Here is an 18,916-nt window from a genome sequence, read left to right on the forward strand (position 1 = left end):
GAGAGGAAGAAGGGAGAGAGAGATAGAAACATCAATGATGGGACAGAATCATTGATCTAGTGCCTCCTGCACACCCCCTACTGGGGATGGAGCCACAACCGAGGCATGAGCCCTGACCAGGATTTGGACTGTGACCTCTTGGTTCATAGGTCAATGTTCAACCACTGAGCCACACTGGCCAGGCGAGGAGTATTTTTTTAAAGCAAAATGTTAAATTTATTCAGTAGACAATGTCATTCTTTTCTGATTTTTATCCCTTATTTTATGTAACCAGCCCATGGCCTTTTAGTGTGGAATTGAGGCTAATTTTTAGAGATCAAAGAAGAGCAGAGATTGTGGGCTTCCCCTTTGTCTTAGAGAAAGCATATGAAATGATTCTCTCTTCTTGTCCTACAGATGAAGCCTGATGCGTCCTTTTTATTTGGCAGCAAACTAGAAAGGAAACTAGTGGGAAATATCTTAAAGGAAAGAGGGAAAGGAGATATTCACGGAGATAAAGATATCGGATCCAAACAAGCTGAGCCAATCCGAATTAAAATCTTTGAAGGAGGGTAAGGAAACATAAGTGCAAATGGAAAAGATTCAGTGTTAAGTTAGAGGAAACGGTCCTGAGTGCCTGCATGGGAAAAGTGGTATCTACTTGGGTTGGAAGGGTAAAGCGAATTCCTTTTCTATTGACATTTCTGAAGCCTGGCTGGTAATAGATAATGAGTTCATGTCCTTGCATTCATGACTAGCTTTTGATGAACATGTCCCTATTGTAAATGGTTGGAGCCTCTGCTTTAAATCTTTATGCCTCTAATTTAGTATGAAATTGACTAAGTTGGTGGAATCTTCAAAGTTTTATTCTTCTATATTATTTTTATGGGCATTTGTGTGCTATTAGAGGGCATTTTTTATTCTATGCTTACAGAAATGCAATCCTGCACACTCACGTATAATCCTAGGCACTAGTTAATTTGTTTGTTTTATTGCTTTTATTACCTACACTCTAGATTTCATTGGGATTTCACCAGTTCCACAATGTCCTTTTTCTGCTCCAGGATCCAAGCCAGGGGCCACACTGCATTTAGTTGTCATGCTTCCCCAAAGTCCTCTGGTCTGTGACAGTTCTCTGTCTTTAGGAATTTCTTTTTAAATGTTAAATTCTGAGTGGTAGAAACATGTTATAAGGCCCAATGACTTTGTTATCTGTATAGTTAATAAAAAGTACACATATGTGTAACGTCTAGGTTTAGATTTTGATGGAAATGTATCTTTGATCCAGTCAAAGGGAGAAAAGCCCAGATTTTTGCTTTAAAAATTTTTAAAATATTTAAAGCACATTAACCACATTTAGGAGATTATGATGTAACCAGCCTTATCTGTATAACAGATCTATAACTTACATATTTCCATGTGCGTGAATTTATTCCAATTATATTTACAGGACAAAATGATGTTATCTGTTTGACTATAAAATGTTGAATGTTTAGTGAAATGAAATATTGATTTCTCACATAGATTACCAGTTTGGAGATGGATGATTAAAATTGATTCCCTCTTAGGTTTGGCCTTCTTTTGATGGATGTCGAGTATTTTCACTAAAACCATAGTTGCATATATAGTCATGAAGCTTGTCTCGCTATTTTTTGACATCCCTCATCTTTTAATACAAATGAGAGAAATATAGATTTCATCTTTCCTCAGAGACTGAGAGGTCCCTGTGACTGAATCAACCCTCTTACATTCAGCAGTCTTCATAGCAGTGCACTTGTACTAGATTAGAGAGACCTTCACAGTTACTGTGTGCTTTGGGGAGCCCACCTCCACTAACGAAGGACACGAATGAAAAAGCGTATGTGAACATTTTATTGCTGTGCTTTGATGATCCAAAAGGATTGTGCCCATATTTCATTTCTTCTGCCTTTCATTGCCCAGTTTTATAGGCTATGTCCCAATCATTCCTTAATCTGTGGTCCATTTTCTGCTTGGTGGTGACCAGGTTCATTCCAAGCAGTATAGTACCAACTCTTATTTTGGTGATTACAAACTGATAACTTAAAAAAAGTATTACTGACCAGTTGTTTAAGGGTATGTGTTTTTAAATCTAATTTATAGATTTAGAATTTAATTAAACATATCCTTTAATTATTTTTTTCAAACATCTATTAATTCTCACATCAAGTAGATTCATGGGTGTGCAGAATGGTAGGTTGGTACATATTTTACTTGTATAGATTTTTCTAATATAGAATAATAGTTTATACAGAACTTTACTATATTTCCATTCTGGAGTCAACTTAATCAGTTAAGACATTAAAAATAAAATGATATTATTTGAAGGAAAAATGTATTCCCATCCACTATGATGATGGGCTATAATAAGTTTAAAGTACCCTTCTCCAAAGAAAATTAGCTTTCTATGAAATTCTTTTATTCTGTATTTCTTAGATAATTTCACCTAGTTAGTGGGAGAGAGTAGTGAAATTAAAAGGTGAAAGATATTTTGCATCTGTAGGTTCTTATCTACTTTATGACAAAACACAATGTGAGATAAAAGATAAGGTCTAAAACAGTTTTGAAGAACACGTTGATACTGGAAATTTTTTGTGAAAGAGGACAGATTTAAAGGAGCAGAAAGCATGCAAAATTAACCAATAATTTTTTAAATCTCACCTGGATTGGCACTAACCAAAAAGTAGATCATATTAAGATTAAATAGTATCTATAGCAGATCTGGTATTTAAATACGTGTGTGGATTTTTCTTTCCTAAAAATTCTTCAGTGCATTGGATGAATGAAATTGAACTTGCTTTTATTCCTGACGATGGATTAGCTGGGACCTGGGACAAATAGAGAAGTTTACAGTACTCTGAGAATGTAGAAAATTAGAAATCTAGTGCCTTTAAGTCAATCCCCAATGAACAAGGGCATTTTTATGTCAGTTTACCTTTTGAAGTTATAAATAATACTTCAAAAGGAATATCTTTCCAAGAATGACATTTAGAACCATAATTCTAGCCTCGCTGTGATTTAGGAGAGAATAAGGAAGTAATAATATTCACAGATTTATTCAATAGAATGTCACCCTACTCCATGGCAGATTATGTTTCTTTGTATTCTACACAAAATATGATGTTTGAGCACTGGGTAGGTTTCTTCTGTAGATTATCACAGTGAATACCTAAGACTTTATTCATTTAACTGATTTCATTAGACATCCTTTCAAACTTCTCAACTAAATCCTCCAGGACACCAATGCAAATTTGATTGAAAAATTGAATCTCTAGTTTTCATTATGTGACATTATCTCTCAGAAGCCACTTGAAATTTAGACTCCATTTGTATACAGATTCTCAGTCCTTGGGAAGAGCAGATAAAATCTGTAGACGACAGTTGGTGAGCTCAGCTCAGCCTGTGTAAGCTAGAAATTTCCAAGGCACTCTCGTGCCAGGATTGTAAAAATAGAGTAGAAACTTGCAAAGAAGAATTCTATTATCAGTTACATTAATTTTAGCAAATTTGGAGGGGTATGTGTATTGTGCATATACATCTTAGATTATGTAATATTACTAAATGATATATGATGATTTGAATATGTTGGGAGAACTTTTTGGATGTTTCTTGTTTGGAAGTTTTACTAGAATCCAAAAGTAGTAAGGCACAGCTCTGCAACTCTTTTAGGCTTCTATAAGCCCATTTGAATGTCTATAGCAAGTCCATATATTATACTTAATAGAAAAGAGGAAATTCCATGTTGAACTAAATGTAGAAGAAAGTCCATTTTGTTTACAATACCAAATCTATTATCTAGCTCTTTCAGGCATTTATTGCATAAATTTCATAGGTTTTGTAGCAGTAAGGTTGAATAATTGTAAAAGCCTCTCATAAAATTTTGCCATGCAAATAATTAGCTTTGGGTTTGATTATATATATCGCGTGCTAAATTATTTGAAAACACACTGGATTCCCCTTTTTTAAACAGGTATAAGTCAAATGAAGATTATGTATATGTCAGAGGACGTGGACGTGGGAAGTACATTTGTGAAGAATGTGGGATTCGCTGCAAGAAGCCAAGCATGCTCAAAAAGCATATCCGCACTCATACTGATGTCCGGCCTTATGTGTGCAAGTTATGTAACTTCGCCTTCAAGACGAAAGGTATGAGTCTGATTTTTTTTTTTTTTAGAGGAAAATCACTATTTTATGACTACCATGGATTCCAAATCCCATTTTACAACTAACTTTCATAGACAATAAGATGGTTATGTTTGTGAAAATATGACCCCATGAAATGTGTTTCCTCTCTCATGTAAGTGATCAAAGGATGTATGAGACGGTGAGGCTCCTTTTACGATTTAAGAGCTATGTAGAGTGAGGCCCAGGCCAGTAGTCTCTGAAGGAAGTGGCTCAGAATTGCCTGGATAGCTATTACTTCATGTTGGAAATGTTATGTGGTCTAGAGAACCTTTGCACCAGTATTGAAATACTGCAAGGAGACAATCCATGCAGTGGCATTAGAAAAGCAAAGCAGCAGCTAGGGAAAAAACATGTGCCCGTGGTCAGTTTCAAGATTATAAATAATGTAGAAATCCACAGACTCCCAGGTGGGCCTCTCCATCCACAGTAGCATTAATTATGCATAGAAATTTGATAGCTTTGGATCTGTGTATTTATCAGCACAGAGACAATCTCTTACTCTCGGGTCATAACTAGGACTTGCCTTGAAATGACATTCTGTGTGTTTTCTAAATCTGTTTTTAACAGGTAGTTTCATATGAAAGCATTTTACAGGAGAAGGTTGCTTTGACTATGTTTCTATCATTTTATAGAATCATGAAAGTGTTCATAAGCCCAGTATTCTCAGAATACAAACAATAGTGAATTAGAGGTGGTTTGACTTTTGTAGAAGCACATTTTACTGTTTTTTTGTAGAAGTACTAATGGATCCTCTAGATCAGTGGTTCTCAACCTTAGGCCCTTTAAATACAGTTCCTCATGTTGTGACCCAACCATAAAATTATTTTCGTTGCTACTTTATAACTGTAATTTTGCTACTGTTATGAATCGTAATGTAAATATCTGATATGCAGGATGGTCTTAGGCGACCCCTGTGAAAGGGTTGTTTGACCACCAAAGGGGTCGCGACCCACAAATTGAGAACCTCTGCTCTAGACACCCCTCACCCTTCAGGAGCCTCACATCATTTTCCAAAGTTTTAACTTTAAATTTGCATTCCAATTGATCTGCTCCACTCCACATCAAGAAAAGTAAATATCAGAGAAAAGATAGTCTTTGCTAGAGAAATGTGTACTTATTTTCTTTTATAGTTAAACTCCTGAATTGTTTCAGTGGTTTGTCAGAACTATAAATGTGTAGCCTCTCAATATACCTGTTTCTTCTTTATTAACAAGCCAGAAAAGGGGGAAGAGAATGTTCATTTGCGTTTCAAAAGAAATACACATAAGGTCCTTTAAATATCATTCACTTTTGCACCATCAAGACTTTCATTTAGAATTTCACGAAGAGACTTCCTGGGAGATAAGAAAATATAAACTTTAGTTTTAAAATATACTGCAAATCTGACAGTCATTACAACAGATATATCTTCACTGGACATATGATTTGTCTGCAGGTACAGCTGTGTGAAACACTGGGGAAAGAAACATTTTAAAGATATTTTTGAAATCAAATTAAATTTGGCTTTGAACCATTGTCTTGGAGCTTAGAAGGAAATAACTTATTCTTGGTCATTGTTTTAGTTTACTATGCACCCTTTGAAAATTTCTCAGAATCTTAAAATGAGCAAAACATTCTGGGAATCCCTTCCAGTTTTCACCTCTTGCTGAGATCCTGTTATCCAAACCCCAGACACCTGAGCTCAGATCAGGAGCACACTCATAGGACCAATACTTCCTCCAGGCCCGGGCCACTCCTTCATTGCCCTCCCTCTGCCACTCAGCTCCCCTCTTCTTGCTCTAAGCCCTTCAGAAGTTCAAGAGTCCCATAAACCAAAGCCAAGGTGGGGTTGTTTCAGAGCCAGATTTCTAACAACACACCTTCCCTAAAGATAAAAGCTCAGAGCCTGACCACCTGCTTGAAACGGGTGGAGAGAAAAATACAGAAGAAGAAACACATATTAAGATCTAAATAAATTATCTTGACCCACTTAACATCCACACTCATCCACATACACGATTCCTAGCTCCCTTGCAGAAGTAGATGGTTTTATTAATTTATACTTATATTTAATTAATTTTCAGATTTTAGAGTTCTTGATGATTAGTCTACAAAAATGTTTGAGCTTTTTTAAAAAATTGTAATAATATAAGTAAAATAATAAACAACAGTGTCCTAGCTTAGAATTGTGACTCATATATTACATTAATAGCAAACTAAACACCCTTACAAGGGGAACAAACTAAGTCAGCAGGCTGAGGATTTCCACCTAGATTCAATGAGCCTGTTCTTTAAAATAAGGTATTTGCTGGTACATTGCTAATGCAGCATCAAAGGGCTTAGACAATATTATGGCCTTTACAACAATTAATTTCTGGATCTCTTTTGATAAGCTATATATGACATTTCATAGATCCTAAGTCAAGAGTGATTAGGTCAGTGTTTTCATGATTTTTCACATTATATATAGCAATTATATAAATCTACAGAAACTTACATACACATTTGTATGTATATACATAATTGTGTATCTCTCTGTCATCATCATACATATGTGACATAAAATTCTTTCTTTTTTTATAAGAATAATGGGAGTTTCAAGATAAGTAAAAAGGCAGTATTGCTGCCCCAGAAGAAACTGCTGTCATAAAGTATGCCAACATATGTCAGACAGATAGATGCTCAATACTGAGAATACGATTCCCTATAAGGAGTTAGCTAAATATTCATATTGTTCTTTGAGTTAATTACAGGGTTGCCCCTAACATTAGTTTGGATTTTTTTTTCTTCTGATTAGTTAGGATCCTGTAAGTCTAATCTATATCAGATCAGTGCCAGGAGGTTGACTGTGTTGATAATATTTCATTGGGAAGTTTCTCTGAGATGTGTGACCCAATTTGGCTTTTTATGAAGTACTAGAGGCCCATTGCAGGAAGATTCCTGAAAGAATAGGGCTTCCTGTGGCTGGAGCGAAGCAGAGAAGGGAGCCAAACCCGCTGAGGTGGGCTTCACTCCTGCCTCCGCCACCCCGCTTGCTTTCCTCCCACCTCTGCCACCCCGCTTGCTTCCCCCAACCCCCCGTCTCCGCTGCCCCACTTGCTTCTCCACGGCTTCACTCCCTTCTGCAGCAGTTGGCTTCCTTCTATATTGTCTTCAGTCTTTGCTCCGCGCCTGTGTATGCAAATTAACCGCCATCTTTGTTGGGTTAATTTGCATACTCATCTGACTGGCTGGTTGGCATAGCGGAGTGACACCAATTTGCATGTTTCTCTTTTATTAGTGTAGATTAGGAGGCTGACCCATTTGGGCCAAAGATATTAGATCCCTTATCAGCCAGGAAAGCTTGGGATTCCCAGTTGTCCTTGGAGCCTACCCTTGAAAAGATGTGACCCTAGGTGTCAACACATCCTCTAGAACAGGGGTGGGCAAACTTTTTGACTCGAGGGCCACAATGGGTTCTTAAACTGGACCAGAGGGCCGGAACAAAAGCATGGAAGGAGTGTTTGTGTGAACTAATATAAATTCAAAGTAAACATCATTACATAAAAGGGTACAGTCTTTTATCTCAATAGTTTTATTCATTTCAAACGGGCCGGATCCGGCCCACGGGCTGTAGTTTGCCCACGGCTGCTCTAGAATGAAGAAAACCTGAGATTGGGCTGCAGCCATCAGTGCTTAATATCTTCACAAACCAGATTGTCCCTCTTCTGTTTGAATCAAGGGATCATGGGTAGAAACAAATCCCTGTCATCTCAAGTGAATTTTGGAACAATCATCACATTTTGGTAGCATTAATTATTTTACCGTGTGTGTTTTCTAGGAAACCTGACGAAGCATATGAAATCTAAAGCGCACATGAAAAAATGCCTGGAGTTGGGCGTCTCAATGACTTCAGTGGATGATACAGAAACCGAGGAAGCAGGTATTTACCATTTAGTTAATGGACTGTGGCACTACGTATGCTTCAGCTTTGTGGCCAGTGGTAAAATAAGTTTAGATGTGTGTTTTTTAAAAAATGATCACATTTTATTTTATAAATACAAATTTAGAAAAGAAGTCTGACATATTGAATTGCTTGAAACCTACTAAGAAGAAGCAAATACATTTCATTTTATAAGTAGGAAGGGAGAAAGGTCTTACCAAGAAAATATTTCTATCTAGAACCATAAAGGAAATCCAGCTGTACTTTTGTTGTGTTAGGGATGTATATTTTATAAAACTTTCTGGGAAATTTGAAAATTTGAATGTCGTATTTTTCCTATTAAGAGGAAATAAAATAGGAAAAGAAACCATCATTAACCTCAATAGAAAGCCTGAGGCTCAGCCAAACCTCCTGAGATACTCTCCTTACACATAAGCTTATACCTGTAGAGATAGGTTGTTGCTTTTATTTATTTTTTCTAACATTACCATTTACAACATTACATACATATTTGTTGGGGGTTTTCTATCAGTGGTGTGATATCTGAGATATAAGGTCCTACTCTGGAGTTTTTACTATAAGGAGGGTTGACATAGGACAGGTACCTAAAAGATAAGAACCAGTGCAGGTTTACAGAGGTATGTGTCCAGTGAGTGTTACAGGAGTTCAGAGATGGAACTATCTGCAGGGGCTGGAGGGTTGAGGAAAGCTTTTGGAAAGAGATGGGGCCTAAAGTAACTCCTAATATTGATGTTTGGATCTGGAACTCCACTATCTTTGTTCAATTGTTTCAGAAACTATGGAAGATTTGCACAAAGCAGCTGAAAAGCATAGCATGTCCAGCATTTCAACTGATCATCAGTTCTCAGATGCCGAAGAATCGGATGGTGAGGATGCAGATGATAATGATGATGATGATGAAGATGATGATGACTTTGATGACCAGGGAGATTTGACACCAAAAACCAGATCAAGAAGCACCAGTCCTCAGCCCCCTAGATTCTCCTCCTTGCCTGTGAATGTTGGTGCCGTACCCCATGGGGTTCCCTCAGATAGTTCCCTGGGACATTCTTCATTGATCAGCTATTTGGTTACTTTGCCAAGTATTCAGGTTACTCAGCTTATGACACCAAGTGACTCATGTGAAGATACCCAGATGACAGAATACCAGAGGTTATTCCAGAGCAAAAGTACAGACTCAGAACCAGACAAAGACAGGTTAGACATACCCAGTTATATGGATGAAGAGTGCATGCTGTCTTCAGAGCCCAGCTCCTCTCCGAGGGACTTCTCTCCCTCAAGCCACCATTCCTCACCGGGATATGATTCTTCACCCTGTCGGGATAATTCACCAAAGAGGTATCTGATACCCAAAGGAGATTTATCACCCAGAAGACATTTATCACCTAGGAGAGATCTATCACCCATGAGACATCTTTCACCAAGAAAGGAAGCTGCATTGAGAAGAGAGATGTCACAAAGAGATGTTTCACCAAGAAGACATCTGTCCCCAAGGAGGCCATTGTCACCTGGGAAAGATATCATGGCAAGAAGAGACCTCTCTCCCAGAAGAGAGAGAAGATACATGACTTCCATAAGAGCACCATCTCCCAGAAGGGCTTTATACCACAACCCACCGTTGTCCATGGGGCAGTATTTGCAAGCAGAGCCAATCGTATTGGGGCCTCCTGTGAGTATGAGTAGCTTTCTCTTTTTAATATATAAGTCATAGCGCATGAGAAGCTCTTGATGACACAGTAGTGTGGAATTTATAACATGAGTCTCTCTTATGGGGAGGAGTGAACTCGGTTACTGAAAATAGCAGGAAGACATTTTTATCACAAGCTATTGTCAGTAACATGGCTGTGGCATTACCCCAAGTGTAGTAGTATTGCATCAGAGCAGTGGTGCATTCCAGCTGGTAACAGGTGAGGCCTTCCTAAATGCTTTCTAAGCTTAACTAATTATAAACATGAGCTGAAACTTCAACATGAATAGAAAAGATAAAGTCTTTGGACTGTCATGAATGCTTAGACCAGCGGTTCTCAACCTGTGGGTCGCGACCCCTTTGGTGGTCGAACAACCCTTTCATGGGGGTCCCCAAAGACTATCCTGCATATCAGATATTTACATTACGATTCATAACAGTAGCAAAATTACAGTTTTGAAGTAGCAACGAAAATAATTTTATGGTTGGGGGTCACAACATGAGGAACTGTATGTAAAGGGCCAGAAGGTTGAGAACCACTGGCTTAGACAGACACTCTTGGGGGTATTTGGTTGTCATAGTTATAAAACTCTTTGCTAGATAAGCATTCTGATTCAGGTATTAGTCTTGACTTTCAATAACTTTTTGAAAAATAAACTCATTACCTTGAGCACGACCTTGCTCACAATGAGTGAACATGTGACACTAATGAGGGACTGGGAGAAAAGAGAATGATCCCAGCTGTATGTTTGTAAATCAAAGGCATCAACATATATGTGTGTGTTTTACCATTACTTCCATCTCCTGCTAACCAAGGGCACATGCTTAGTGAGATGGGGGCCCAAAGAGAGTGGGAATTTGGGAGAGCTAAAAGAGAAAGTATCAGAGGAGATTTCTAGGATATGCCCTCAGTGTAAATTAAGAGAACAATAGTACAATCATGAATTAAATTTAGGCAGAAGGTTTAATGCAAATGCATTGAGGGAGGCCAGCTGCCTCCCTGTTACTACCATTTCACTCACCAGCCTGAATCATAAGCTTAGGTTGTTGAATTTTTCAACTTTAGGAAAGCTCTCTGGTGTTGCTTTTTAGTCCCCTGCCACCAACATCCTCTTTTCACAAGCCTGCCATCAACCTAGTTTTCAAGCTGTAACTATTGCAGAAACATGTATAGCAAACAGGATGGAATTTATTTGCCAGGCTAATAAACTAGCTAGATAAGAAAAAAGAGGTAAGTTTCTACTGGTGTTTGTGTCTTGGTGCTGTTAAGTAGAAAGGAGGAATCTGAAGTTAACGCCATTGCAGCATAAAGAGTGATAAAGCCCTCAGGTACCAGGACACTGCATCTGGGTGTAAAATGCTTTCTCTGGTTTAGACCCAGTGATGCTGGTGGTATATGTGAGATATGACTCTCCTGTTCTGAATTGGTCAGGTGGACTGAGACTGTGGTATTACTAAGATGTTGGCGCATATTCAATCAATTGTAGTCACCCAAAAAATAAGCCTTGCTCATGCAGTTTAGCTCAGTGGATAAAGCCCTCAGACTCAGGTTTGATTCCAGTCAAGGGCATGTACCTCAATTGTAGACTCGATCCCTAGCCCTGGTTTGAGGCACAACCAATAGATGTGTGTCTCTCTCACATCGATGTTTCTCTCTCTCTGTCTCTCCCCCTCCCTTCCACTCTCTCTAAAATGTCAATATAAAAATATCCTTGAATGAGGATTAACAACAACAACAAAAAATAAGCTTTTAGTGCCAACACAGTTTTGTTATTAAAAAATAATAGCACTCACCATGAACTGGGGCAAAGGAACTGAAGAAGTAGGCTAAGGGAGTTCATCTAACTTTTGCATATACTAGTTTGCCCAATTCACCTAGATATTTAATAGCATTATTAAACATTGCCATTTATGAAGCCCAAGTGCTGAGCCTTTGGTCTATTACCCAGTGTAATTATCTTGAGAGAATTGATAGCCCACTTCTTTGGTCACATGATATGATGGAACAGATCTGGGAATCCTCCCTGAAGGAGAAGCATTTGATCCCAAACACTTTTATGCTTTATCACACAGTTTCTGAGGGGCAGAGGAGGATTTGCATCTTTCTGTGATGTATACATTAGCTTCTTGTTACCAGACAAAATAAAATTGGCAATACTATGAGAAGTATTTCTCCTGATTGCTGTATTTGATGAGTACTTCACCCTTCTGAGTAATGTTTGAAAATATTAAATTGCATTACCCCTAAAATAGTTTTTGGTGTTTTGTTTTGTTTTGTTTTTTATGGAAATGCTATTAGCAATACCTTTGTGGTTGCTTAACCTTGACCAAGGGCTCACAAGACAGTGACTGTGGTGTGAAAGGACCTTGTAGCCCAGCATATTACACTCATTATTAGTCTGAGTGGTAGGCCCCAGGGAGCAGGTTTGGAGGAGATGATATTCAATCACTGGGACTCTATTACCCTGCTATTTCTGCCCTAATGCCCCCTGGTTAGTTTCAATTTTAGGATGAATGGATGACTAGATAGATAGATAGATAGATAGACAGACAGACAGACACATAATACATAGAATAAGAAGGTAAGTCTTTTTTTCAGTTAGTAAATATTTCTTAAAAGTCTACTATATGAGGCTCAAAGATAAGGGTGAAATGTTTGATGTTTCTGTCCTCATCTTTTCCAAATAAAAAACATTTCCATTTTTAAAGATTTGGTAGATCAATAGCAAGGAGACAAAAGAGTGTCTTGGTCCTCAGTACATAGTGTAGATGAACATTGTGTCCAGTGAAAGAGTCCACATTCGGTTCTTTCCTTTGCTGTCTCTATGATCTTGGGCGAGTCAATTAACCTCTTTGGTCATAGTTTCCTAATCTGTTTGTGACAGCCAGGGAGGTGATCCAAGCAGATTTTGGTCCTGGAAAGAACTTACCATTCAACTGTAAGGCATGTAGTCAACTGAAAACTTCCTGCTGTTAGCTTCTTCAGGGTACACCTCAGTTTTTAAGCCAAGGCCATGCTTTGTTCTGGAGCCCCCAGCCAATGCCTGAGCCCAGATGGGTCACAGCTAAGCTGAGCACTTGTTTCCTTTCCCCCTTATCTTCCCCTGCATTAGCTCCTCTGCTCCTGCCCCCACCTCCACACACACACCAACCAGTGAAACCTTGCAATCCTTCCTTCTTAGCATTTGTTTCCAGAGGGCCTACTGACACTGTTGAAAAGATGAGTGGGATAATCTGGCACATGGGAGATATATATAATACAACCCACACATGAATTCATTATTTGTATTTTCACATCAAGATTTTTCTTACTTTGATTTAAATAAGTTGCGAGTTTGTTCACATATCACAACAACAAAGCATAAATTACAGAACACAATAGGGCTGCAAATGGAGTAAAAACCGAAGTAGAAACACCTTATTGAGAATTTATTAGGAGGGTGAAGAAGGGGTGAATAGGCAGAGAGAGGATGTGTGGTTACCTGATAGGAATTCTGCTTGTGTACTAACTTCTGTGGTTGTAATCATTGATTTTCTGATCAGTAAAGGTCTAAATGTGACACTTCTATTCTTAACACAAATCCAGTTTTGTTGGAATTTGAACACAATGAATAAATTTTAGTTTTACAAGTTCATCATTCCCTTCAAGAGCCTTGAGTGAGAGACCTCATGCAATGGGAGCTCTCTCTCTCTCTCTCTCTCTCTCAGGCTCCCTCCCAGACCCCATTCTGATTAGGGGTATGCAATGGCCATCACGGAATAGCAACCCAAAGCAAAATGGAAAAATAACCAACCACATTTCACCTTAAACTTCGAATCTGTAACAACTGTGACTAAAAGAAGATTCACTTGATTATTTTCAAGTATTATTGTAGGCATTACAGTTCTTCAACCTTAATTGGTGTTTGATAAAGGAAATGTGCCTTTTTCAGAACCAAAGCAAATACAAGTAGGATTTTTTTGGTAGCATATAATGACTCTTTCATGCCATAAAATTCTCTCCTTATCTAACTTATTAGGCCCTTGTGATTATAGGGTTGATGATTACATGATTTCTCATGCACTTCCAGGACAAATCATTTGTTTTTAGCTTGAATAAGTTGGAGCCTGGAGCAGGGTTAGGGCCAAGTATGGCACAGAGTAGTAGAGATGATGCATAATTTATCATTCCTGAGCCGATCTCACAATCTAAATAGAACTGGATGAATCATTAATGGTATAAAGCATACCTTGAGTTTTAGAACTGAAACATTCATGAAATGAATGAAAACATTTTTTTGTCTGTCTCCTGGATTACTACCATACTTGACATGTTTAATCTCCATTTGATTTTAAGTTCTAAAAAAAAATAACAATAAACTGATGGTAATCCATTAAAAGAATGAATCTCAGTCATTAAAACCACATAATCTCATTAAAACCTGATAATCTCACAGTCTAAATTGTGTTTTGCTACAGAAACATTTGTAGAAAATAAGTTTTCCATTTTCTGGACTGGAAACAATGAAATCTGGAATTCTTCCCAAAAATTTTAAGTATCTTTAATTCATTAATTTATGAGAAGATACGTAAATAGAAGTAATAATATAAACAGAGGACTTAAGACGCAGTTGTCTTTGGTTCCCACCTGTGTAGTTAATTGCTTATCTGATGGATTGATAGTTTCCTTATAAAACCCACCCTTGATTTGGTGAAGACTCTGGTCATCTTCCTGTAGTGTCTCTTGAGCAGGAATGTATTTCATTAGACTAATAACTTGCACTTTGGAGCAACCAGTTTATGTATTGCCATCATTTTGTCATCTACTCGGTAAACAGGCTTGTTACTTTGATTATACTTATTAACACTTCAGAAAAATGTTAAAATTCTACATAGTATATAAATGGATGGTAATATTTTTAATTTGTTTTGAATTAAAAAATCTATTATTAGTGTCGTTTTGCTTGGAAAACTTTTTCTAGTAATTTTCCATTATTTCCTTTTCATTCTTTCTTATGGAAAAAAAAAAAAAGCAGAGTTAAAATTGAAACCTAGTATAAAACACATGCATGTTTTATCACATTGCTGTTTATAAAGTAAAGTAACTTTCCAAAGAAGGGCAGCTTCATTCAAGTATTCTAAACGACAACTGAGATACCTCTTTTGTATTGAAAATGAAAAATTAATCAAAGGATCAGGTAGTTTTAAAGTGTTTTGAATGAACCAGTGAAAGCGTGAATGGATGAAAAAGCTTGACCTAAGCATGAAGAACAGCGGGTCCTAACTGTTGTGCTCTCTGTTTCCAACGCAGAATCTAAGAAGAGGAATACCTCAGGTTCCTTACTTCAGTCTCTACGGAGACCAAGAAGGTGCTTATGAACATCCGGGCTCCAGCCTCTTCCCTGAGGGACCTAATGACTATGTCTTCAGTCATCTTCCACTCCACTCTCAGCAACAAGTACGAGCTCCTATCCCCATGGTGCCCGTTGGTGGGATCCAAATGGTTCACTCCATGCCGCCGCTCCTCTCTGGTTTACATCCTCCACCCACATTGCCTCTGCCAATGGAGGGCTCTGAGGAGAAGAAAGGAGCTTCCGGGGAATCCTTCGCTAAGGATCCCTACGTTATTTCTAAGCAGCACGAGAAGCCATCTCCTCACCTTTTGCAGTCATCTGGTCCACCCAGCATGCCCTCCTCTCCTCGGCTATTGATGAAACAGAGCACTTCGGAAGACAGCTTAAATGCAACAGAGAGAGAACAGGAGGAAAACATACAGACTTGTACAAAAGCCATTGCCTCTCTCCGGATTGCCACAGAAGAGGCCGCTCTGCTTGGGGCAGACCAGCCAGCACGGGTGCAGGAGCCCCACCAGAAACCCTCAGAAAGTGCACATGTTAGCATTAGACACTTTAGTGGACCTGAGCCAGGCCAGCCCTGTTCCTCAGCTACCCACACTGACTTGCATGATGGTGAAAAGGACAACTTTGGCACATCACAGACTGCATTAGCTCACTCCACGTTTTACAGCAAGAGTTGTATGGATGACAAACAGTCGGGCTTTCACGGCAGCAAAGAATTATCTTCAAGCACAGAGGAAAGCAAAGAACCTTCGTCGGAAAAGAGTCAGCTACATTGATCTCAGATGCATGGAGACTTTCATTTCCACATTTTCTTATTTTGTTTTGTTTTTTCTAGAAATAGAAGTAATCAAGTTTATAGCATGCCTGTCCTGAGTTACAGTAGTTTGCTATTATATATACTTTTGTTATAGCAAAAGAATAGGTAAATTAACAAGTCATCATGAGCCTGACCAAAACAAAATTTGAAATTAACCTATTGGGTCTGGTACTTTTAAAACTGTACAGATGTTTGTGCCTTTTCTTTACTTTGCTTATATTCTTATAAGCATTTTTTAGCAGTAATTTGTACATATTTTAGAATTTGTGTATCTGCTTTGTAATAAATGTAATTTCTTTCCTTTTTTGGACACTTGGATCTAAATGATGTAAAGCAAAACAGCATCAATATATATGTGAGGTTGCACTAAAACATATTTTTATATGATTAAAACTGAACAGCTTTTATGTACAGCTCTGATTCTGTAATACTAATATTTATTTACCTTGTTTCATAAATTGTACATTTTTTCTTAATGTTGTGGATTGCTTTTCTATGTGAAGCATGGGATTTACTGTTGCATAACTAGAACAAAAATGTATATTGTAAACAAGATATTTAAACTAGAGTATCTTATTCTGCACTTATGCATTAGTTACAAAAAAGATAAAGGATGTATCAGTCAGTTCTTAACTCTTGTAAATTTTTTTGTCTCTTGTTTGCTGGATTGACTATAACTTAAGTGCTGATTGTGATTTTAAACTGATAGTACCGTAAAGCATTAAAGTAAACAATGTGCTATTGTGAGTTTTTTCAAAGCTTTATAAATCAGTTATAAATAATATTAAAAGTATTTGGTCTTATGTGAACATGTTGATCTATATACTCATCGAAAAATATGGGAAAACATTCCGCCCCATGTAAATATGTACAAGTGCATCACTGGTACAATTTTATGTAACTCAGTTGGACACTAGGTTGCCACAGACCTATGCTAGGGTGTCTTTAAAAATTAAAGTGACAAAGCACATGGAACTCTGTAGAGCTTGGTTATCGGCCGGCCCGGTGGCTTGGCAGGCAGTGCTGGGCGCTGCCTGTGGAGAAGACCTGGGCTTAGAAATCTTGGTTCTTGCTGCACACGATGGTGACTGAGCTAAGGCTACTATGGAGGGGTTACTCTTGGACTCTGAGGAGTGGGTGTGGAAGCGGGGAAGAGGCATGGAGACCTACCTGCTCACAGCCCTTCCTGTCAGCCAGTCCACACGGTAACAGGGTTGGCATCAGCTTTAGGAGAAGCCACTTTACCCTTTGGAAGAGGGGAAGAGTGTCACACTTCTGGCTATCTCAGGGGGAATGGGAGGAAGAAGCTTTCCAGGGGAAAGAACTTGTGGGAGCAGGATGTTTTTTGTATATGACATTCAAAGTGGGCTTTGGTTGGTGGCATAGGTGGGCAGAGCCTTTGTAGGTCCAGAGGAATGGCAGAAAGGGAGGGTACCACATGTGCACACACACCCCTGTGTGTGCACGCGCGCGCGCACACACACACACACACACAATCTGGGTTATCTTTGTGCTATATAGTGGATTATAATTCTGTGAAACCAAGTTTGTATATTGAATTACATTAAGGAGTGTTCTTTAAAAAGAGAAATAAATATACAATTACATGCTTGAGGTGTCTAGTTTTTATGTGTTGTTTTACATTTTAAGTTTGCCCATTTTGGTTTCTAAAAAAATTTTGATGCTACCAACATACCATCTGTGCCTTTAATTGCCAGGCTCTGCCCATCTTGCAGAATGCTAATATGAATGCTCTTAACAAGTGAGAAGACAGTCATTGGCTTCCATATGTCTTCCATTAAGACAGATAGTGGTCACCACAGTGTGGGCCCAAAAATGGACTCATCGGAATGTCAGCATGGGCACTTGCAGAGTATATTGTATCTGAAAAGAGTCATGGGTAAAGCAAATTATCATTTCCCCTCAGGCCTCCTCTCAGTATGCTTACATGTCTGAAATTTCACTGGGGATACCTCTTTTTTTAAATTTTGTCAGTGACTGAAGGCAAAAAGCCAACTGAAATAAGTACATCATAAAATACATATCACAGTTCTTTTATTACAAAAGAGTAGAACCTTTTAAATAATGAAAGTAGAAGTTTATTAAAGGTCAAAATCTATCAGTATTGCCATTATAAAAATCTCAAATTGGTGGATTTACAACTCAACTATTTTCTTTTGTGAGCTAGACTGTCTTTTTAAACTATGTTTTACAAAAGTGAATTAAAGGTCAACAAAGCCAGCCAGCATAATATCTGTCTGTCATGGAGAAGAATCCTTGAAACATTCAGTTACTTAGAGTAATGTGTGTCTTACTCTAAACCAAGATCTCCCTGTCCAGATTTGCTTAAAGAACAGTTTCTGATTATGTATGCTGTTCTCATTTAGACCATATTACAATAATGATAATTTACAGTAAAATGCTAGGGTTGAATGATCTCAAAGTAACAGAAAGCCCACCAAGGTTATTATTACTAAAGATGTTGGCATCTACTTTGTCACAGTATACTGTCCCTCCCTCCCCAGGCTGTTTGACATCAGAGCTTGAAAATGTTCCCCTTGATTCTTGAGTGTAGAGAAACCTCTGCGTACCCATACTCCAGATTCAGCAATAAAGCACATTTGGTCATGTAGCAGACGTACTGAAGCACAGGGAAAATGTCAGAAAATACTTTATTTGGCATTTAAAAGTGCCAAGGAATAACAAGCACAATATATAAATCTTCAATATTCCAGAACACTCTATGGATCATTTTATATGTGCACATCCATTGCTCAGCAACAACTAGGATCGCATTCAGAAATATATGTTGGTCATCAAAAAGAGCCAAACCATCAGATGTCCTCTCTCTCTTTGTTAAATACCTCAAGTGTATTTTAAATTCGGCTACAGATGACTGGCATGTTTTATACTTCAAGCAGATGCCAAGCTTTGTTATCTGCTTAAAGTATACATTTAACAATTATGGT

The 18,916-nt window shown here is 38.1% G+C and overlaps 1 protein-coding gene across 1 annotated transcript in view; it reads left to right on the forward strand.

The window, feature by feature from the left end:
* HIVEP2 (HIVEP zinc finger 2) overlaps positions 1–17,559 on the forward strand; it is a 181,597-nt gene extending 164,038 nt beyond the window's left edge. The window contains exons 6-10 of the mRNA XM_081094204.1: positions 397–551; positions 3,968–4,143; positions 7,982–8,083; positions 8,878–9,773; positions 15,082–17,559. Of these exons, the coding sequence (XP_080950330.1) occupies positions 397–551; positions 3,968–4,143; positions 7,982–8,083; positions 8,878–9,773; positions 15,082–15,906 (2,154 nt within the window). The 3' untranslated portion in view covers positions 15,907–17,559. The remainder of the gene's footprint in view (positions 1–396; positions 552–3,967; positions 4,144–7,981; positions 8,084–8,877; positions 9,774–15,081) is intronic.
* Positions 17,560–18,916: the final 1,357 nt, after the last annotated feature.

The sequence above is a fragment of the Myotis nattereri genome, assembly GCF_964212035.1.
Source record: "Myotis nattereri genome assembly, chromosome: 6".
NCBI lineage: Eukaryota > Metazoa > Chordata > Mammalia > Chiroptera > Vespertilionidae > Myotis > Myotis nattereri.